The sequence below is a fragment of the Mixophyes fleayi genome, chromosome 2, assembly GCF_038048845.1.
Source record: "Mixophyes fleayi isolate aMixFle1 chromosome 2, aMixFle1.hap1, whole genome shotgun sequence".
Classification (NCBI taxonomy): Eukaryota; Metazoa; Chordata; class Amphibia; order Anura; family Limnodynastidae; genus Mixophyes; species Mixophyes fleayi.
In genome coordinates, this window is record NC_134403.1 from 157,626,262 (window position 1) to 157,650,221 (window position 23,960).

General features: G+C 39.1%; 2 protein-coding genes across 3 annotated transcripts in view; one reads left to right on the top strand and one right to left on the bottom strand.

Moving 5' to 3' along the window:
• AMELX (amelogenin X-linked) overlaps nt 1-23,960 on the top strand; it is a 198,045-nt gene that overhangs the window by 96,189 nt on the left and 77,896 nt on the right. The gene's annotated exons all lie outside the window — the stretch shown is intronic.
• Nucleotides 1-23,960, bottom strand: part of ARHGAP6 (Rho GTPase activating protein 6) — a 550,783-nt gene that overhangs the window by 13,204 nt on the left and 513,619 nt on the right. For both annotated transcript variants that reach the window (XM_075200309.1, XM_075200311.1), the window contains exons 4-9: nt 21,532-21,788; nt 10,029-10,224; nt 8,938-8,993; nt 5,779-5,929; nt 4,133-4,281; nt 3,244-3,423 (exon numbers count right to left, since the gene is read on the bottom strand). In XM_075200309.1, the coding sequence (XP_075056410.1) occupies nt 3,244-3,423; nt 4,133-4,281; nt 5,779-5,929; nt 8,938-8,993; nt 10,029-10,224; nt 21,532-21,788 (989 nt within the window). The remainder of the gene's footprint in view (nt 1-3,243; nt 3,424-4,132; nt 4,282-5,778; nt 5,930-8,937; nt 8,994-10,028; nt 10,225-21,531; nt 21,789-23,960) is intronic.

A 23,960-nucleotide genomic window follows, 5' to 3' on the forward strand; every position in this document is an offset into this window, starting at 1 on the left:
CTGATTTAGATGTTTCTTTCTTTTTTTTGGAGTAAAATATACATACAATGAACAAGTCCCTATGTAGAGCGAGATGTATCTCACACTTACTACTCTCTGGCTTAGAGAGGCTGAACAGGGGAGGTAAGGTGCGGGCAAGCATTGATGAAGTACAGTAAGTGATTTTCACATAACTTGCATACAATGAAGAGGTGGAAGCAGCAGCAGATATACCTGTCAGGAGACGTATCTGTTGTGGCTGCTCTACTCCTGGTGCAGGGTGCTTTTTTTTTGCAGCCCAATATCCCTAGGGAAATCAGGCCTGTGCTGAACAGGTTAGGGTTGGTTGCTATTATAGTAGGGGGGGCCCATGCTGCAAGTCCCCACTGTCTCAGACCTTGTGTTCCAGGGTCAGTGAAGTAAATGGGACATTCTTGGCTGCTGTAGCCTATCCTCTTCAAGGTACGATGTGCTCTGTGTTTACATATGCTCATCTGCATATCACTATTGTAACGAATGGTTATATGAGTTAGAGTCACCTTCCTGTCAGCTTGAACCAGTCTGACCATTCTACTCTGATGTCTTTCATTAACAAGACATTTTTGTCTCTGTATCATTCTCTGTAAAATCTAGAGGCTTCTGTGTGTGAAAATCCAAGGAGATCAGCAGTTTCTAAGAGACTGAAGCAACCATGCCTAGCACCAACAATTATTCCACAGTCAAAGTCACTTAGATCCTGTTTGCTCCCCACTCTGGTGTTTAGTCTGAACAACAACCGAATCTCTTGACCACGTCTGCCTCCTTTTATGCATGACTAATTAGATATTTGCATTAACTAACAGGTGTACAGGTGTACCTAATAAAGACTTATGAAGGCAGCAGGAATAGCATGAAGCATATTTCAGTGACATTGACAGTATTGTCATTTTAGTGCCAAGGCACTAGTGATGAAATGTTGTATTCTGCCTGAAATAACCCACATTTTGATGGCATGAACATGAATCTCATGCCAATGGGAGTGAGACAGCACTTCAGCAATTAACAGATATATAATCCCAGAAAAATAAGCTATGGGATAATAAAAATGTAGTAGATTTTGTATTTCTGTATCTCTATTTGCAAAACACAACTTATGATGGGAAACAGTAATGTACTTGGCTTCATATCAAACAAACTTGTGTAATGTTTTTCCATTGTTATTATCTCCCGGTTACAAACATAAGATGAAAAGTAATGAAAGGAGTATTCAGCTTAGCTGTGTCAGAAACGGACTAAGCACCATCAGAAAACAGACTACGAGTTTAGTAAAATGTTTAGGATTGGGTGATGTATAGTGGTATGTGCATATATTAAAAATGTTAGGGCTGACATATGAACATGGGCAGTAGTGGTCATCTAGATGCAGCATGTCACACAGTACAGATATAACTATGCTGGACCCTCTACCACACTTAGGTATTAAGTGTGGTACATCCAGCGCTACTGCCTAAGCAGCACTGACCATGGAGAAGAAAATACTACACTCCAATGCCATTCACATGAAGCCGACTGAAGAAAACCAGGACAATGTTTAAGGAGAACCGTATCCATTTTTCTTATTTCAATGTACTTTGTAAATGACGTTTCACTTCTTTGGTTGTAATTAAATCTTGCAGTGAAATAATATGACTGCAAGAATATACAGGTCCCCAAGATTATAACCACTTCATTGTACAGTCATGGCCAAAAGTTTTGAGAATAACACAAGTATTGGTTTTCACAAAGTTTGCTGCTTCAGTGTTTTTAGACCTTTTTGTCAGATGTTGTTATAGTATACTGAAGTAACATTACAAGCATTTCATAAGTGTCAAAGGCTTTTATTGACAATTACATTACATTTATGCAAAGAGTTCTTTTTGAAGACCTCTACAATTCGCCCTGGCATGCTGTCAATCAACTTCTGAGCCACATACTGACTGATGGCCGCCCATTCTTGCCTAATCAATACATGGAGTTTGTCAGAATTAGTGGGTTTTTGTTTGTTCACCTGCCTCTTGAGGATTGACCACAAATTCTCCATGAGATTACGGTCTGGAGAGTTTCCTGGCCATGGACAAAGAATTTTGATGTTTTGATCCCCAAGTCACTTAGTTATAACTTTTGCCTTATGACAAGGTGCTCCATCATGCTGGAAAAGGCATTGTTCGTCACCAAACTGTTCTTGGATGGTTGGGAGAAGTTGGTCTTGGAAGATGTTTTGGTACCATTCTTTATTTTCCTTGGCGTCCCTTGCCTGAGAAGCAATCCCACACATGAATGGTCTCAGAATGCTTTACTGTTGGCATGACACAGGACTGATGGTAGCGCTCACCTTTCCTTCTCCGGACAAGCGGTTTTCCAGATGCCCTAAACAATCATCAGAGAAAATGACCTTACCACAGTCCTCAGCAGTCCAATCCCTGTACCTTTTGCAGAATATCAGTCTGTTCCTGATGTTTTTCCTGAAGAAAAGTGGCTTTTTTGCTGTCTCCTTGACACCAGGCCATCCTCTAAAAGTCCTCGCCTCACTGTGTGTGCAGATGCACTCACACCTGCATGCTGCCATTCCCGAACAAGCTTTGCACTGGTGGCCCTGATCCCGCAGCTGAATCAACTTTAGGAGATGGTCCTAACACTTGCTGGACATTCCTGGGTGCCCTGAAGCCTTCTTCGCAACTATTGAACCTCTCTCCTTGAAGTTCTTGATGATCCGATAAATGGCTGATTTAGGTGAAATCTTACTAGGAGCAATATCCGTGCCTGTGAAGCCCTTTTTGTGAAAGAAATGATGAATGCACGTGTTTCCTTGCAGGTAATCATGGTTAACAGAGGAAGAACAAATATTTCAAGCACCACCCTTATTTTAAAGCTTCATGTCTGTTATTCTAACTCCATCAGAAGAACAGATTGATCTCCAGCCTTGACCTCATCAACATTCTGACCTGTGTTAACGACAGAATCAATGACCTGATGTCAACTGGTGGCAGTGGTGAAATACAGTGGATATGTTGTTTTTCGGATAAAGTTCATTGTCATGGCAAAGTTGAAATTAATTGCAATTTATCTGATCACTCTTCATGACATTCTGGAGTATATGCAAATTGTCATCATAAAAACTGAGGCAGCAGACTTTGTGAAAAATAATATTTGTGTCATTCTCAAAACTTTTGGCCATGACTGTAAGAACAACTGTCACTTTGCCCAATCGTCTTTTTACTGCTTGGGATGGGCACATTGTTTACTTACCATAAAAAGGTTTTCGTAATTTTCAATCATTTTCTGTACTACAGAGATAATGGTCGTACTTTCTTCAGCCCTGGCAGTACTTTGAACTGTAAACTCTTTGTCTGACGACTTCTGCTTGTGCAACAAATTAGGCCCAAATATTGTTGCCAGGTTTAATGAAGTCATTTTGTTCCCAGTAATCTAATAAAAATCACATTAGACAGTACAAAAAATTAGAAGAATGCACATAATAGCATTTTTATGAGCAAAGATGACTACCTTGTTAGAGTAGCACTGTTTATTGCTTGGACGAGTTACCAATACTAAACAGATATTCATGAACCTTGAAATGCTCAGTATCAGCATTTAAACTCAGAGCATACACCATGGTAGCATGACTTGTAATGTTACCATGTAAATCAGATACATTTTCCACACCACCATGATTTCTGTCATTAACATGAATATATAGTAGATTACGTTACTGTACATCTTTTAATTGATCCATGCAGACAAGGACAAACGCTTTCATTTAGTACACTGATGGTCCACCTGAGTATCCTTTATCCACTGTCACTGCAGTATTGATAGTGGAACCCAAAAGCACATGTCACATTTCGGCCCGCCCACCTCATTCATTTCTACTCCCAATATATTGCTCATTTCACTCTCACCAGTGTTTCATACAATATCTGAAAGTAATGTAATAAAGTGACAAATAATTTAGCATCATTTATTTTAAATACACTAGTTTATGTGGATATATTCTTGTCATACGTATTATGTGTTATGTGCATCAAAACGGAGCAAGGGACTTTGTTTAAATTGAATGATAGATTGTATATATTATTAGATACATTATTTGTTTTATATATATTTCTTTATAACCATAAAAACATTGTTCTCTCACCTCCTGACCATCTTTATCAGTTGCGTCATCTGCATGGCTAGCCACAGTAGACAGGAACTGTAACAGTCTATGTAGAGTATCACAATTGCACGGAGGTAGCAGGTAAATGAGAAGCTGCAATGCACCAAGCTGATCTTCTGGCTCTAGCACTGGAAAAGTAGATCAAAGTAATCACATTATGTGAAAAAACACACACTCTACAGTTTCTATACTAAAAATCTGTAATAAGGACTCAATGCCGAGTCGGACACACACCCGATTGCATAGCGTAAAATCTGAAAAATTTATACTGCGAAAGCGCACAAAAATCCACAAGCATATACAGGGTTGCACGCATCTACACTTGCACCTGCTTTCGACTGGGCAGCCTAATATAGGCTGAGTACAGTAAAGGATTGTTTGCCTAAACTGATGCAGACTCGGACAGAGATACAGATACGCCTAACAACGCTATATTAATTAGGGCTTGGACGACTGTCGCCAGTACTAGCTAGCAGCTTCTGATTGGCTGTTTGCAACTTCACCTCTGATCGGTGCTATCTTCATTGATCGTGCATATATTATAGAATTTTGTGTTGACATATTTAAGAAAATATATAAATTTTTTGCCAATTTCTTTCATACACGAGAATAAATATAATATCTGCTGTATTATCTCAAGCCTAGTAGATAATGCATTTTTAACTATTAGTACAAACTTTTCTTATGCGTATGACCTGGTTGTATGTATCTGTATGTAGGTGTATGTATGCATTAACGTAAACCTGGACCACATGCTACAGTTTAAGAGCTGGACACATCTTGTGATGTGTATGATTCAGCATGTAAATACACTATTCATACTAGCAGCTTTTTTTGTATAAATCACGCACAAAATGCATTTTACTCCGCATCTGACCCCAAGAGGGAATTCAATTCCCCCCAGATTAGCGCCGCGATAACTCTATTACCGTTATTATGGCAAAATTAACCTGGCTTTCTGCTCATGGCTCAGGGAGCTGCGAGCAAAAAGATAGCGTTGATATTACCGTAATAACGGTATTCAAGCGCACTATTACCGTAATAACAGTAATAGTATGCAGGCTGTGTTACTTTTTACAGTAAAGCGGACAATTGAATTCCCCCCTAAGTGTGTGCTTACTATTATAGAGTATTAATGTGTAGTAACAATTTTGGGTAAACATGTTATATACTATATTACAGTAAAGCAACTATCAAACTATTTTACCAGACTTGGTGATAATATACATTGTAACTAGATGCAGAAAAATAAAAATATCTAATAACATATTCCATTTCAAAATCTTTTTTGGAATTATTTCTAATAAGTATAAAGAATAGAAAAGTATTTAACAATGTTAAATAATAAATAATGGCAGCGTTTGCTCACTGCATGAAAAATCTTACATCACTAAATAGGTCACATAATTTTTGATACAGATTACCTCCTGAGCTGTGCCTTTTTGTCATATAATATTTTGCTTTAGTAGAATGCTGGGAAAGGATATGATAGCATTATTTAAGGGATCATGATTACAATCTTACATGACCCATGTACTAAATATTTGGTTCTGAGTGTTTTGCAGAAAATATAGAATAAAATGCATATTGTTACCAACACAAATATCACATTTGTCATAACGTACTTATAGTATGTATGAAAGGTGTATAAAGTTCTCTGGTAAGAAGAGGATCAGGCATATCTCTAAGAAATTCTTTCAACAAGGCAGCAACATCATGGACACTATGTTCTTCTTCTAAAACCACATCAACGCCACGATCAAACTCTTCACGTAACTGGAAAAGATGACAAATGTTATGTTCGTGCAAGCTACAGGGATTGTTAACGCAAGATCAAACCGATGTACAGTAATCCTCACAGCAACCTGTTTGCCTGCGTCAGTGGCAGATTATACTAAAACATAATGGGCCTGATTCATTAAGGAACTTAGGCAAGGAATTGAGTAAGTTTTCTTACTTACGTTTTCTGGACAAAACCATGTTGCAATACAAGGGGTGTAAATTAGTTTATCATTTTGCACATAAGTTAAATACTGTGTCACTCACCGGACTGTGAGTGCCATTTCCCGTGTGTTCAGGAACCGTGGCCGTCCGCCATCCTGAGGGTCTGCGCATGTGCAGCCCTTATCAAGCCTTCAATACCTGTTGCTTTTAATTGATTGGATGATCAGGCAACCCTCCCTATTTAAACCACCTGTGATCATTACCTGGTTGCCTGATCTTGGAGTCTCATTCCCCATGAGCCTCTGAAGGTGTTCCTGTGTTCCTCGTGTATTCAGCTTCTGCTGATTCCTGTTTACTGCTATTGTGGTTGCCAGACCACTTCAACTCTCCTGTGTTCATCGTGCCTGCACTCAGCTGATTCCTATCCGCTGCCTCCGTTACTACTACAGAGTTCCTGCTCACTTCAACTCTCCTGTGTTCATCGTGCCTGCACTCAGCTGATTCCTATCCGCTGCCTCCGTTACTACTACAGAGTTCCTGCTCCCTTCAACTCTCCTGTGTTCATCGTGCCTGCACTCAGCTGATTCCTATCCGCTGCCTCCATTACTACTACAGAGTTCCTGCTCACTTCAACTCTCCTGTGTTCATCGTGCCGGCACTCAGCTGATTCCTATCCGCTGCCTCCATTACTACTTCAGAGTTCCTGATTGTCTCAACTCTCCTGTGTTTATCGTGTCAGCTCTCCGCTGCCTCCGTTACCACTACTACTGGATACCAGACCGCCTCAACTCTCCCGTGTTCATCATGTTTCCAGTTTCACTTACTACTGCTTCCTGAGTATTGCTTCTTTGATTCTGGATTACCTGCCGTGCGCTGCACCAACCTGATTACCGCTTCCACCCTCCAGTGGTCTCTCCTCCTGCCGGCCTTCAGCCTTCAGGTATCCCTGCACGTCGCTCTGACAGCCTGCTCTCCTGAACCGCGGTATGCATACTTTCCATTGACTTTGCTTTTGTATTGCATATCCATCTGGACTGAGTTGTGTTCTTCTCCGGAGCCTCCTATCCACTGAAGCTATTGTTACCATTGACTTTGTTTTCTATTGCCTGGATTGCTATTGAGACTTTGTATACTTCAAGCAGCGCTGGTCAGTTATTGTTGTATTGTGGATATCATCGTGGGATCAAGTTCTGTATGCCCCGTGTATACTCTGCTTTACATTCATCTCCTCGTGCACCTCCTCACATATATATAGCAGTGGTACAACTTGCTGACGCAGACCACTGACTCCTGTTCCCTGTGACACCAGTTTCAGTATCCTCTCACATAGCAGTGGTACAACTTGCTACACGCAGACCACTGACTTCCCCGTTACCTACCTTCACCTGGATTCCATTCCTTCACTATAGACAGCGGTACAACTTGCTATACGCAGACCGCTGACTCGCACTACCTCCTCGCCACCCCTGGACATTCCTCCTCACTATAGCAGTGGTACAACTTGCTATACGCAGACCACTGACTCTCCTCACGTTTCCCTGTCCATCTGGATCCTCGTGTACATTCATCTACTCATTACCAGTTGCTGCTAGTCATAGACTTTCCTTGAGCATTCTCTCACCATCTGCTGTTTCTCCTGTTCCGTTGTCACCCTGCTACCAGAGAATCATAATACCAGCTATATTACTCTGGTAAGTCCATCATCTGGTGATATCCTGGGCAAAGACTCCTAGTGCCCGTGACATACTGGCTGTATTTTCATGTAGCACACAAACACTTGATAGCTTATTTATACATTGAAATTTAAAGTTGATATTTGTGTGCTACATGAATAAACAGACAGTATTTAACTTATGTGCAAAATAATAAACTAATTTACACCCCTTGCACTGCAACATGGTTTTGTCCAGAAAACTTAAGAAAACCTTCTCACTTTCTTGCCTAAGTTCCTTAATGAATCAGGCCCAATATCATTAGCCTAAATACAAGTTGCCCCAATATGAAAGAATATTTTTTAACACTTAAATAAACCGGTCTGTCTGATCTATCTAGAGTCACATGCGTCATGAAGAGGTTTCCTGTACCAATATTTTTAGCATATACTAGAAACTTGGCTGCAGCATGAAGGTGGTGACCTGTATGGATCAGGTCAGGGTAACATGTCAGATTTTCCAGATACATTTAAGGACATGGTGGTTATTTTAGTCATAGTATTTAGTATTTTAGGGGTATAAGACATATACTTGTCCTGGTTACGGTGTTGTTCAATGCATAGCTCAGGTGCGTCCAATGGGTTAGACAGGGAAATATGTCTTGATACATCACAGACAGCACAAGGTGCGTCCAATGGGTTAGACAGAGATATATGTCTTGATACATCACAGACAGCACAAGGTGGAGCTTAATGTGCACATGAGGTATTTCTGGTTAAGGCTAGATGGCAGAATACGGTTAGAGGTAATACAAATACAACGAATAGTGTAGCTGGGAAAGGCAGCTAGTCTATAAGTCTCAGATAATCTACAGTCTGCTGAACTGAGAGTTAGCACAGTGCATAAGTGTCTGTGAAAGATTGTTTAGAGTCGCAGAAAAGTTGAGAACAGGTACTGTATAGCCCCCAAATTAGTCGTTCATGAGGAAAGAGGTCATTTATACTCCACTCAGAGTTGTTTTTGTTATTTAATATAACTCTCCTTTGTTTATTATTAGCACAAAATAATTCAAACAAAAATAAGTGAAAAGCTTACCCATACATTTCATCACATCCCCATGGCATTATTGTATTACTGATGAAATAAAAATACAGGGAAGGAACCACTGTTTACGATATAATACTTTACCTGTCGTACTCTCTTTTTGGAACTTCCAACTCTAAAGATTCCCACTGTCTGTAGACCTGAAACGGAGAACACTATCAGTTAGCTGATTTTTTTCCTTTGATCATAATATTCCTTCAGCACAAAAGGTAATACTGCATTTTGCTGCTACTTTGATTTGACTGATTAAATGTTGAAGCAGATACCATACCACAGAAAATCAGGTTAGGCAAATTGTAGTCAAAGATTTGTTTATTTTTAAGACAAAAATAAGAGAAAATTTACAGTAGTGTTTATGGCTCATGCAAATCACCTAGAGGACATACAAAGGGGAAGAGGCTATATTTTAAACCAAGGCATCTTTTTAATCCCCCTCAGTATAAATGTCTACCATGGAAATAAACTTGGTTATATGTAAATTAGCTTATTCTTTTTTACTATGAAATAAGGTAAAGGTAGAACTTGGGTGACAAGCAACATTCCTCAAACTTGCCAACTCTCCCGAAATCCAGGTAGGTCTCCCGGACTCCCGGGAGAGCAGGGAAGTCTCCAGCATCCCACAAGTTGTTAGTCAAAATAATGCGATTCGGGGTGAATTGTGTCATTTTGAACCCGCCCCCGCAACAAAATGACGTTTCCGTCGCGGTGGGCAGGGCCAAAATGACGCGATTCACAGTGTCCCACTCACTCACACCCTCCGGTCACGCCCCCCTGTCCGGGATCTCCCGGATTTCAGCATGTGAAAGTAGGCAAGTATGTCATACCTGTCACAGCCTTGGCTTTAATAGATACTTATCAGATACCTATTTCCCCATAGCAGTTTTAAAGTAAGGAGCTACCCACTATAAAAACTTACAGAAACAAGGCGTTCTCCACTACCATCAGTTGAATAATTTAAAACTACTGTGCCCTCAAAATCTCAACCGAAAGTAAAACTACATAAAAGAACACACACAGATATCCCAGATTGTGGACAGTTATATTTATGAAATTTACGTTTAACTGTTGTTGAATAACTAAATGTATTGATGTACATCTGTACCTATCCCTTTACAGTTGGATCTGTTTCAGTGCTGCACCACAGTAACTCCTGGAAACATCAGCCTCGCACTTACCATTCTTTTCTAAATGTAGACAGCAGCTGTCCACAAGCCTGGGAACTTGTCTGTAGATAGGGTTCAGACTGAGCTTTTTATCCCTTTCCTTTTCTTTCTTACTTTGAGCCTCGGCTGGCAAAGACAGCTGTAGAGCCTCTAGCAGTCGAGACTGACTGTCATCAAGATCTGTTATAGAGTCCACAGACATTGCACCCTGCGACACACAAAAATGCTTTTAGTTTATTGGAAACACCATGACTTACGCACCTACGTTATGACCTATCCAGTGTATTTGCAAATGTTGCAATCTTATGTACACAAGTAAATAGTTGTATAGGTATTATTATTTTTTTTAGTAGGAAGTAATATAGAACTCTCTCATTTAGTGCAAAAGCAGGTTAAGTTAGGATTCTACCACTTCATTAGACCATCACCCGTATCTGACTAGGATTTATAGCTGGCTATGAGGAGATCTCAAATATTTCTTCTCTGTTAGCGGCATGGTTTGTACATTACATTCAAACGTCAAAATCTAAACCTCTCAAATACATTGCTAAGAGGCACTATAAAGTGGACAATGCCCTAGGAATTATGAAAAGGTTAGTTCCATTCCTCAGGAATATGCAGAAATAGGTGACTACAGTATAAGGTAAGAAATGGACTGCCATCTTTATATTGCTATTATACAGTCGTTGCCAAAAAATTTGCCACCATTGTACTTTTTTCAAATAACTTTTGACACTAATCATAAGTTGAAATTAACAACAGTATTTGGCCTCCACAATTATTTATCTATTAATATTACAGAACCTCTGGTTTTATTCAGAATTTAATACTGTATATCCTTTTAAATCAGAAAATGGCATTGACAAAATTATTGACACCTTAGACTTAATATTTGGGAGCCCAGCCTTTGGTGAAAATAACTGCAATTCACAGCTTTGTATAGCCATGGATGAGCTTCTTGCACCTCTCTCCTGGCAGTTTGGTCCACTTTTCTTGTGCAAGGGTGCCTTCTCCCTGCTGCTGTTTTCACATCTCTCCATAAGTGTCCTCTACACCTGGACTCATTGCTGGACACTTCAGAACAGTCCAGCATCATGTCTTGTACCATACCTGGGTACTTTTGGGGTCAATGTACCGCTGGACGAGCCGTGACATTCCACGGAGACAGTTTTCTGACAATGGGTGCAACATTGCGCCCAAAATGGACTGGTAATGTCCAGATGTCATGATGCCATATACATGTTCAATGCGCAAAGTGCTATATGCAGCACAGCAACCCCAAAGCATCACTGAACCTCCTACATGTTTCACAATAAGGAAGGTGTTCTTATCTTTGAAAGCTCCATTTCCTTTATGTAAACATAAGGATGATGTGCTTTACCAAAACACTCATTTGGCTTCATCTGTCCACAGGACCATCTCCAAGTAGGAATCTGACTTATTCAGGTGTGTTTTGGTAAACTCCAGTTGGATTTTCTTATATATTATATTTCTTATATCTCTCTCAGCAAAAACCCCTTTTATTGAGTTGGTGACGGATAGTAGTGTGAGTTGTGACTGTCGTACCTTGTGTCTGAAGGTCATCTTGAATCTGTTTGGTAGTTGATAGAGGTTCTTTCTCCACCATTCGAACAATCCTGCACTGCAATCTTCGATGGAGTTTTCTAAGGTCTATGAAGATTTATTTTCAGCCTTGAGATTGTCCATGCTTGGCTACAATCTTCTGACTTTCTCAGACAGTTTTCTGACTTTCTTTTCTCCATGCACATCACAGTACATTCAGTGACAGAAAACAGGAGAATGGGTCTATTCAAGCTTGTTTAATGAGTGATTTTTATATTGCAGGCACCTGCTAATCACCACAGGTGAGATCTGTTCCAAAGCAAAACAGAATCAACTGCATGAAATCAAGTTTTTTCCAACTACTTCTAAAAGGCGCCAATAATTTAATCAACCCAGTTAAGGATTTCTGTGTAGAATAACCTAAGAATTAGTAATTGTTCTTTTTGTGTTCTATTCGACTGCAAACCAAAGAAAAACAAATATATTATGGGAAGAAGTGTTGCGTTATTAGAAAAAACGGCAAGTGTACCAATATTTTTGACCACAACCGTATATACAAATAAACATCTATAATGCAGGAGATGTCCCTTTTGAAAGTATCATTAACATAGCACACCTTTAAGTCAATGAATAACCTACCTGCTAAGCAGAAAACCTCTACCTCACACCATTGAGCCCCAAATGTGGCAAAATAGGTGTTTGTAGGTGTGATTTTGTCTTAGCACTGCTGTGTCAAAAAAGTGAGTGTAACATTGATTCAAACTTTTACCATGTAATACTGCTCTCAGAATAGATGTTTATTTCACACTTGTCGACTTTCTAGGAGGTGAAGTGTGAGTACGGATGGGGGACAGGGTGCAGTGAATCAAGTAATTTTAGTACCGCCACCATAATGGAATGAGGTGTTTTTGTCATTTTGCAATGGAGGGGGCAATGACAAAATGACGCAATTCACCATGAAACGTGTCATGGAGGCCCCCAACCCACCTATTTGACTAGGAAGTGGATAGGATGTGGTAGAGTGGGCTGTTTTCCCGTGAAATTCCAGGAGAGTTGGCAAGCATGGTTTATTTACATATAGTCACTAGGGAGAAGCTTTAAAAGTCTCACAAACAATTTTTTACTTTTTGATAGTGAGGTTAAACATACAGAGATGAATACAGTTACCATAAGGGGATACAATCTTCCACCTTACTAGTTTTACATACAGAGTTACAAATAGGTGAAGACAAGCATTGATCTTCCTTTTGCGTTTGCACTCATGTATTTATATTGCTGTGTAGCTTTAACCTAAGATACAGGCCGACTGCCAGCAAATTCTTTCCCCTCTTTGTATGTGAATAATGCCTTATGTTATTTTACCTGATATCTAGCCTGCCTAAATGATTGAGTGGTATATATAGAGTGATTATTTTCATTTAGCAGTATAAAACAATTACCATTGTGTCTCATTTCAGCTTCCTTACATATTCAGGGTAAGTGATTATGGCTTTAACTGCATTTCAGTTTTATTTACTACATAATTCAAGTACAGTAAAATAAGGGGCCTAGAGGTGCCGTGTGAGCTTTCATGATGTCACCAAAATATGGTACAAATACCTTAATTTTGAAAACCATCTTCTATTTGTGTTCAAAATAATGCATGTGTATGACTATGCATCTGGCAATGTAAAATACAGGTCCGATAATGTATTGGCAAATCTTCGTATATTCAAGTAGCCGGATATAAAAGAACTGGAAATAACACTGACTGAACTTCATGGGACTGATTTATCTGCGGACGTAACCTGCATGCAACTTGCGTTTTAAAAATACGAGCACGGAACTTGAGCATAGTTCTGATCATATTCAAATACAAGCGGATCTCAAGATACGCTTCCATTTAAATCTGGGTGTAAGTAAGCTCTGCCTAAATGTTACTTGCTGTATGTGGACAGACAGAGCACAAAGCAGGATAAGCACATGCATATGTGTGATATAAAGTCCCAGCAGAATGCATGCAAAAAGAAATTCTATAAAATAAATGAACAACTCTTAATACTATAATTAATAAAAATGTGTTAAAATCTTTTTTTTTTTATAGTAAATAAATCAGTATGTTCTTAATGCATACTGTACATACCACATACTTTCATACTTTTGGCAAGTTGTATACGGGAGAGGGGGGTGTCTAGAGGGCGGGAGGGGGCGGGGTGTGACCAAACACGTCATTTTGGCCCCGCCCTGCATCATATATGCCATTCGCTTCATTTTAGCCCCGCAATCGTGGGATGTGGGAGACTTGCCAACGCTCCCGGGAGTCCATGGGACCAACCCGTATTTCGGGAGTCTCCCGGACATTCCGGGAGAGTTGGCAAGTATGACATACCATCCATTTTTATAGTCAATCTTTCATGCACACACATGTTCTGTCTAGTGGCACACATACTGTATGTCTAGTTTTTAAAACAAAGACTATGCCGTGTTAGTCATCACTATCAGCCGACACTTACACCTGCCCTGGAGCTGGTGCCTTAGGAAGTGCCTTATGTCTCAGTGATGTCACTCGTTTCTAGTGAATTGAAAGGTTACAGTCCAAAGAATATCACATCAACCCACAAAACAGCTGCGTTTACTGTGACGTGTACACTTTAACAAGTCTGTTTTGCATATAAATATGTAATTCTTGATATTAAGGATGGAATTCAATTACCGTTGATGTGGCTCTCAGCACTGTCAGCAACTACAGTAGAAATTGCAGGTCATTATTCCTCGCACCCCATAAAAATAAGTGGAGATTTCTGTCAAATCTCCACCGCGAAGTGTCTCACGGTCGTTCCTGAAACATTTTGTGGCTAACTGAATTCCCCCCTAAGAGCAAGGTTATTTAATACAAAATATAGTAAATCACAAGGACATATCATATTTTACACCTTTCTCTCTCTGTATAGTTTCTCTGAAAGATGAGGTAATACTTTATTCACAAACCCAATGTAACAGTGTCCCTATTTGTTAAATGATCACGAAAGATATTAAAATGCTTGCATTACCAATCACTACGCTTGAACGAAGCATTTCAATGAAAATTATACTATGCAGGAGTACGGTTCCCAATTGTCCCATATTAGCCAGGACTGCTTGTTTTTAGGTTTAATTAATTTTGTTCCAGCTAAGACTTCATTAAAAACCTGTCTGTATGTAAAAATCCTGTATTGATAGCACTGACTCCATCATTTCCGAATTAAGCTGGCAGCAGAAAGACATGAGTGCTCTACATTGCTCTGGATCTATTAGTAATGCCTTGCATAAGCTACCTGACTCAGCTATCCCATACTTGCTTACTTTCCTGGAAAGTTATGAAAATTCCTGAATTTTGGGGAGTCCTCAAATTGCAACCGGGGGCAGGGCTACTGTGATGCAATAGCGTCACCACAACTCCTCCCACACTTGCCAGTTGACCTCCCATCTGGTATTTCTCGAAGGGGAGACTGCTAATGTTGGCAAGTATGAGCTCTCCTATGCAAGCTTCTAGGCCTGCTTTTTAGGAGCAATTCTCTGGTAGAACTTTACAGGACAAGGCGGAAGCACTCCACTACTTCTTCTGCCACAGAGTGGGTGCAGCCCATGCTCTATAATGTCTTCATACAATGTATTTACATAGATTAGACACATCTGAAATATAAGATTCCAAGTTACATTGTCAGATGCTTACATGCCTTTTCTATGATCTATATTACATATATTCTATATATATATCAGTATATATTAACTATGTAAAAGCCATTTTCCCAATTGGGAAATAGAAAGTCACTACCTATTCAAATATTTTGCTGGGATCACTTTTCTCTATTAACACTGTAAAAAACAGCCAATGGCTGTGGGTGTAATCAGTGATTATATTTGGGATTGCACTAAGTGAATATTATATATATTATCTGGTATTATAATATCACCAGCCCTGACTAGATGGGCCAAATTACGGGCGATCCCTCACATTTCATCACGACATTCGCCTTTGACTCCGATATTTGACAATCCAGAATTTCCCCCAGGACTTACAAGACAGACATTTAAATGTTGGATTGGGGCAGGACTCCGCAGGGCGAGCCAGCTGGTGGACGTGTCTGGGGTCTTACCCTTCACCATTCTCCAAGCCAAATGGGAACTACCAAATACAGAGATTTGGTGATATATACAGCTCCGCCATTTCCTGGGATCTTCAGAGGTTAGGAAGTCGGTGGGGCGGCCACTTACCCAGTTTGAATCTTTATGTACGACTGCAGTAAACCCTAGACAAACTTTGTCTCTCATCTACAGTATCCTCATCGAACATGCTTATAATAAGCAACCCACCTTCATCCGAGAATGGGAGAAGGAGCTGGCCTGTTCGATACCTGAACAAGATTGGAAAAATATCCTCTTACGTACCCAATCAAGCTCGGTCAGTGTGCGGGTGGTGGAGACACAATATAAGATTTTGTCTAGGTGGTATAGATGCCCCAACTTGCTGGCTAAGATGGTTCCTGGGGCGTCAAACATTTGTTGGCGTTGTATGTCAGCGCCAGGTACTCCGTTGCATATATGGTGGGAATGCACTGCTCTCAGAACTTTCTGGGATGCAGTCCTTTCAATTTCTAAGGAAATAATGGGCTTCGATCCACCTAACTGCCCCAAATACTGGTTATTGAATCATAATAAATTGTCCATCTCTAAATATAAAAAATCTACAATCAAAAATCTTAGCAATGCGGCAAAGGCCGTGATCCCGGTACATTGGAGAACTCAGAATATCCCCACCGTCAAAGAGTTGTTGGCACGTTTAGAGTCATATAGAACGATGGATGACATACACTATTCATCAAGGGACAAATATAGGGAGTACTACCATATATGGTTCAAGTGGCTTGAATTTAAGGATTCATCATTGTACTCTCATTGGAATAAGTGAACCCCCTCCTCCCTCCCTCCCCTCCCTCTCCCCTCTCTGATCTACCCCCTCTCCCTCGCTTTATCCCCCTTGGACTTTCCCCCATCTTATATGATGTTTTAAGGTGTGCTAAATGGTATTTGGTTTTCTATAACGGTGCATTGGCACATCCTTTTCGCACATTTGTATCTTTATATGCATCATTTATAAATGTCTTTAATGCATCGTTCAATGCAAAACAGATATGTTTGTTAAAGATGTTTAATTCTTTCTTCAATAAAAAAACAGATTGTAAAAAAAAAAAAATAATATCACCAGAAGTCACAATCATATTTCGTATATCTCCAAATTGTTGTCTATACTCCCTTCCTTTTACATATTGGGAGTTGAATTGTTGGTAAACCTACCCACAAGCCATGCATATATAACTGCTCACTCTAGCAAAGGCTTCTTTTGTTATGTACCTGTCCTGAATTGCAATGAATATTTTACCTTGTATGTGTTACATACCTATTTATTTATTTAAAGATGTGATAAATCAGTAGTCTTTAGAAGATAACTGTTACATGCTAACGGCTGGATATATGCTGTTAATTAATAAAGTGAACTAACCAAGTATGCAACAGCGGATTATTCAAAGCAGTTTTCAAATCCATCATCCTTGATGAAGGTGAAGTCAGGGGTGAATTTTTAATGTAACAAAATGTCCCAGGTCATGTATCAGCAAATTGTCAGTGAAACCTTAGTGTGAATTCCCAAAAGGGCTTTTTTTTACAAGTTGCCAGATTGTCTGAAAAGTGTTTGTGTGTACATAAAAAGAGGGTGAAAAGGACAGAGCTTGTTATCATATTATTAATTGCCAGACCTTTGTTTGTTCTTTGATGTATTCATCAGTATTGTGCTTTAGGCAATAGTGGGAATATATATTTCAATATGTTTTTGTACAAGAGAGTTCATCTCTATGTTTTTTCCAAACACAGTTCTGTGATAATAAAGGAAGGCGTAGGGCTTGATGCAAGTCATCTGCCTTGATTAAGAAAGATAATATTTGTAATGAATTTTTTAAGGTCCAAAATATTCCGTTTCCCACAGCAAGAGAGGATAATTACCAGTAACTTTTGCTTGGCCAAGTTATGTATTTGTTTGATTTGGGAATCAGAAAATGTTTGTGGTTTGTTTGTGAGGAACTTAAAGTCCAAGAAATTTGGGATGCACATGATGACCAGCAAACAGTTAGCAATAATACACACTGATGCTGGTTTCTGCACAAAAACAGAATACATATTTATTGGATATAAGATGTATTTATTCCATATTTACAGAAATCTAGGGCCTGATTCATTAAGGATCTTAACTCAAGAAACATCTTATTTCAGTCTCCTGGACAAAACCATGTTACAATTCAAGGGGTGCAAATTAGTTTTCTATTTTGCACATAAGTTAAATACTGACTGTTTTTTCATGTAGCACACAAATACTTGATAGCTTATTTGTACACTGAAATTTAAAGTTGATATTTGTGTGCTACATGAAAAAACAGTCAGTATTTAACTTATGTGCAAAACAGAATACTAATTTGCACCCCTTGCATTGTAACATGGTTTTGTCCAGGAGACTGAAATAAGAAGTTTCTTAAGTTAAGTTCCTTAATGAATCAGGCCCCTATTTTGCATTTGTCCATCAATGAACTGTGGGTATTAGAAATATTTGAATAAAAAGTATTCAATAGACATGCTCTTCACTAAAATAAGTTTCTACTTCCCTAACATCTCCCCACATTATTGCATTGGTGATGTTATGTCACTTGGAACACATACAATTTGCTTAATTTGTCAGGATGTCTGATGTTCCAATTAACTGTACTGTTAGTTGGGACCTGTGCTGGACATACTCTGTAATGATCTCTGAGCAACAGAGGGGTCTGAAGCTCAACTTGACTGGAAGAGAGCTGAAGTCATCCAATCAGGAGCCAGCTCTCGTTTCTAGCTATGCATTGGTTCCTCTGATGCTAAGAGATTACTATGCAGCCAAGGCAGCAAGTGTCTCAACCCTGCAATAAACTGTAAAAATAAATGTAAGTATTCATCCAGAAAAACATTTTTTCCCAAATGGTCCGTCTTCAGAGATCTGCATAGCCTGAATATGGAAGTTGGCTGGATGTAAAAGCAGCAAGAATAGGGATCGATGATCCCATATGATCAACTTAAGAAAAGAAAGCCTGGACCAAATTGAGATAAAATGGTGCATGTGAATGATGTGCTGGTCAGTAGAGATATTTATGATCCATGTGGCTGCTGCATTTTACATCCAGTGAGCTCCAAATCAAATACAACAACGGGGACAAATTTTTAAGAATAATAATGAATAGACCTTGAACTATAGACTAGAAAAAAATGGAATTAACTTATGCATTTCAAAGAGTTGACTGTTATACATTCACGAAACACAATTTGGAACATTTGTTATTAAAAATGCTTAAATGTGAAGTAAACGGCTGAGATTACGCTCTGGTTTCTATCGAGTATGGTAGCAATTAGAAGATGACAACTGCACTATCTCATCAAGTTTTATTATATTATTGTTTCAATATGTTAGGCAGACACACAGTGAAATTGAGATAAACTTAAGCAATCTAGCACAAAAAATACTTTTACCAAAAGGAGTCCATGATCTGCATCACTTCAAGCCATGGATGACAATGGTTGCTTATAGCAATATGTACTTTAGTAAACTTTGTGCATAGAGTTTGATATACATTATTATTTTTCATTATTTTTACCTGCAATCTTTACCAGGCTTTATGATTGGGGGCTTGAAAGCAGTAATACAATCATTAAAGAGTCCCCAACCAGAAGTCTATTGTTTTCTACCTTGGCAGAAGTTTCAACCATTTTGACTTGACGTGTATGCTTCAATGATCATTAAACTACAAAGACTGACTTTTTATAATTGACATCAATACATACTGCACAATAAGAGACAAAACTAATACAATTTTGGGCCTCCATAATATTTGGTATTCTATGATTACCATGTAGTCCTCTAGATTGTACTGTACAAATAACTAGTGATAAGTTAGCACCTCATTACTTGGGGAGCAATATGTGGTGGGACTGATATTAACATCTCCTTAATCGTCTGAGGTCATTCAGTAATTAAGATTCAAAGGTAGGGATTGGGAGAATATTCCAGCAGGACAATAACCCATGCAGGAAAATACAGATTGGAGTGGCATAAATACAAATAAACGTCCTGGAATGGACCAGTCAAAGCCCAGACCTCAACCCCATTGAGAATCTGTGGAACAATTTCAAAATTGCAGTTTATTAACTGTTCCCATCCCCACTCATATGACTTGAAAAATATTACAAAGAACAATGGATGCAAAGTTAGTAAAGGCTCACCCAAATAGACTCACAACTCGAGCTACTAAATGCAATGCTATAATTTAATATAATATAGGGAACTTACAGTAAAACCCTAATAGATCCATTTCAGGTATGGGGCTAACGCTGGTCCTAATTTCTATTAGTGAATGATATTGTTGTGAATCAGACTGTATACTATAACTACATGCCATAATTTTATATTAGTCACATGCATCTCTTTGTAGGTTATTGTTCTTTACAGGGCTAATGGTAATATTGCTCAATACAAGAACATATTTTGTGAAGCCCCCGCTGCCCCCCTCCACTGGAACAAGCTCCCTCCCTCCATCAGAACTTCCCCTAATCTGTCCAGTTTCAAACAGGCTTTAAAAACCCACCTTTTCTTAAAGCCTTCCAGTCTCCCAGGTATCTTTAGATACGTTTTATACTAGGGCTTAGGGCATAGAGGAGGGAGACCCATAGGTGATTCATGAATTCTCATCTGTCTCTCCTTTTTTTAAGAAATAAAAGAAGGACCTGTTACAAACTAATGACTGTTGTCATAAGCTTGCGAAACTCGGAAAAGAGGTCTTTGCCTATAGCAGCCACCTTTCCCGTAGAGCTTGTCGCGCTCACAGGTACTAAGATGCTGCCAGGTCTTTAACTCTAGCGAAGTGTAAGTTTATGAGCAATACCGCAGCAAGGGAATAGGAGGCAGTTGACAGGATGGTAGCGGGTAGTCAGAAGCACACCGAGGTCAGGGGTCCGTAGCAGATATAGTAGTCAGAAACAGGCAAAAGGTCAGGGCTGGCAGCAAGCAAGAATATCCAATTAACAAGCCAGAGGACAGAGCAATCAGCATACAACTGGAGTCCAGATCAAGCCATGGGTCAGTAACAGTAATCAATCGGAAGGAGATCCACAGTCATGAACGCTATAACTGGCAGGGAGGCTAAATACAGAATAGCACAGAGAGCCAATCAGAGTGGGGCCAGAGTGCACCTAAACTTTGCCACAGACAGCGAATAATAGATTAATATGCCCCCACACATGTGCCCCAGTGATCTGCATCTATGCTGGGGCATGGCGGAAATATCAGGAGCGTTCCAGTTGTAACCCAGGCAACCGGGATGTCCTGTCCAGAATTGAATGTCAGACAGCCGGAACACGGGCAGAGAAAGCAGCCGAGCTGTCGCAAGCAGTACGTAGGCTCATGACAGGACCTTCATTAAATTACACATGTTGGTTGTGAAAACTTGCTGATTACATTTTGGTGTACATTTCAGGGGTTGCACGGGGTTGTATAAAGGTAAAAAAAATCATAGGAAATTGTATGCTATTATTTTCTATATATTATGCACAAAGATATATTTACTCTATTAAAATAAAACCTTATATGTCCTACAAAAACCAATAAACAATGGAACTTCGGTTGAATAAGAAATGAATCAAAAATATTTCCAGTAAAATTGACACATAGCACAATGAAGTACTTAATAAAGTTCTTCAACGTGTTTAATTTGTTTAAAGCAACAAATTATATTTTATTCTATTCAACCACAGATGGCATTTGTCTCAGTAATAAAAAAAATGGATCTGTTTACATGAATTAATTAATAGTACATTGAAATACTCATGGTCCAAGCACATGTTTTTATTTTTTAAACCATCAACTCACCCTCCTCCGTGCCCGAGGTGCTGCCTCTGGGGTATTGGGAGATGTGGATTCATTTGGAGTTTCCGAAGTCGAGCTAAGAGATGAATTACTACTAGAGAGCTCTTTATTCTGTCGTCTGGTTCCAAACGGCAGGATAGATGTTACAAAATCAGTCACCTCTCTCTGCTCATCTTTCTGAGAATCTTGCTTTAGCTTCTGTGCCCTGTCATTGGCAATCACTTGTGATAATGGCATTCCAAATGCCTGTGGTAAGAATTCTAGAACAAATGGAGAAAGTAAAATAATTATAGCCATACTAAATATATAATTTCCATCCATTTAGTGTAACATCTTCTGGTGCCATTTTACATTCTGTTACTGTGTGGCATTTTAAAAGCTTTCTGAAATGTCATGTAAAATACATTGATGTTTGACATATACTACCAGAGATTTAGGTATTCTCTTACTGAAGCTACATACACCCAGGTGTTGCAAAACGACGCTAGTTGAAATGTAGGTGATGTAATATCCAGGAAGCTTTAAAATGCATTCATTAACGTGTCTCAAAGCTGTGTTCCAGCATAATTTATTATGTACTTAACATAGTGCTTTGACAGGAATTCCCATAAAACTCCATGAAATTTTACAGAGCATTAATGATTGTCAATGCTGCAGGCAACATCAACATTGATGCAACGCAACACAAAACCAAACGCTTGTTAGAAGTTATGTGTGTATGGGTTCATACATTTACATTATCTTTCAGGCTCCAGTGTCAGAGAGCATTTACAAGACTTAGAATGCCTGATTTCAATACTCATCTGTTTGCGATCTAAAACGCAATATGCATTATTTACATTACTTGCTTATTATCAAAGGAAAACTATCCACAATATATATTTTTTATTTTTTATTAAATATTATTTATTGATCTTAAACGTATTATACTGAAAAATATATATGAAATTGGTGGGAGACTCTGTTCCCTTCTCGTTTCTTTCCCTTCCCCCACCAGCTCCCCTTTTCCTTTATTGCAAGTACAAAACTTGTACCACTTTTTTATACAGATATGGAAATGTTCTTATGCCGTAAAGTCATTGTTGGTACTTATTATACATAGATTACATAAAAAATATTCCTATAGCACCAATATATTCCACAGCTCTGTACACAACTATTACAAGAACATGGCATTAACATTAATAGACTAAAGAAACCAGACTAAACCTGTGGGTAATGAGGGCCCTGCTCCCAAAGTGTTTACCAACTAAAGATAATGGAAAGAATTGTGTGCACGATGTATGCATACATATAATAACTATTAGACCTGAACTCTGTAAGACTAAGCATATACCTTAGTAGGTTACCTGCCTGTAGAACCGTCTTTGTACCCCTAAGCTAAGCTTGAAGGTACTCAGAGGCTGCCAGCTCTAGGTAAACTAAGGTACTGACAATTCATAGGCTGTTCGATGGGCGGGGACACATATTAGCTTAACGCTAAATTCCAGTGTAACAATAAAGCTGCCCATTAATTGTGTACTACATGCAAAGGCAGACTGTATTTTCCCTGCATGTGAAAAAATTGCATTTGCACCCCTTGTATGTCAGGATCTGAGATGAAATACAAGCTCCACCAGCAAAAGGTGCAAAATTCAAGAAGTTTTTTTTGGAGTGGCTACAAAGCAAAAAATGGCCATAGAATTACATTCCTTTATGATCATGTCAATATGTCTCAAAGGGTTTTGATGGACAAAATAGTTATATTTGCAGTTTAATGTCTTATCAAATTTAGTCTGTACTTGCATCAGAATGGCTCTTTGTGCCAAGCCATGTAATGCTACACTTATCAAGTAACTGTAAATATTTAACTTAGCACACTTATTATTCCTATGAATCTTGAGCTGGGGGTTGAGACTTAAGGTTATAATCATTGTTGATTAATTATATTTTTTTAAATGACAATGTCAACATTTTGGGGGATAATTGACTGCTCTTTTTGGTGATTGAACACAAGTTCAGACAATACACTAGAAAACCGTCAGGAAACAATTACATTAGCACATATATATATTTTATAACTCTGGCCACTGGTCATGCTAAAGTGGCAGTACTATTGGCTAATTCAGGTATGTCATAGTTGCCTACTCTCCAGGAATGTCTAGGAGACTCCCGAATTTCTGGGAGTCCTACGGGACTACCGGAAGAGCAGGCAATTCTCCCTTATCCTGGCCGGCTGTGTAAAATAAACGGAGGGGCAAAGCCTAGTGACATCACAGGCCCATCGTGCCCCCCCCCCCCCCTGTTTTTATTGGTCCAGAGTAACAATGTCCATTTTGGGGTCGGGGCTAATGAAGTGATTCTTTGAACCCTGCCCCTGCACCCTGGACCTCCCGGGAATCATCTTGCCCATGTTGGCAAGTATGAGGTATGTATATGTTTTGTTGTAGTGA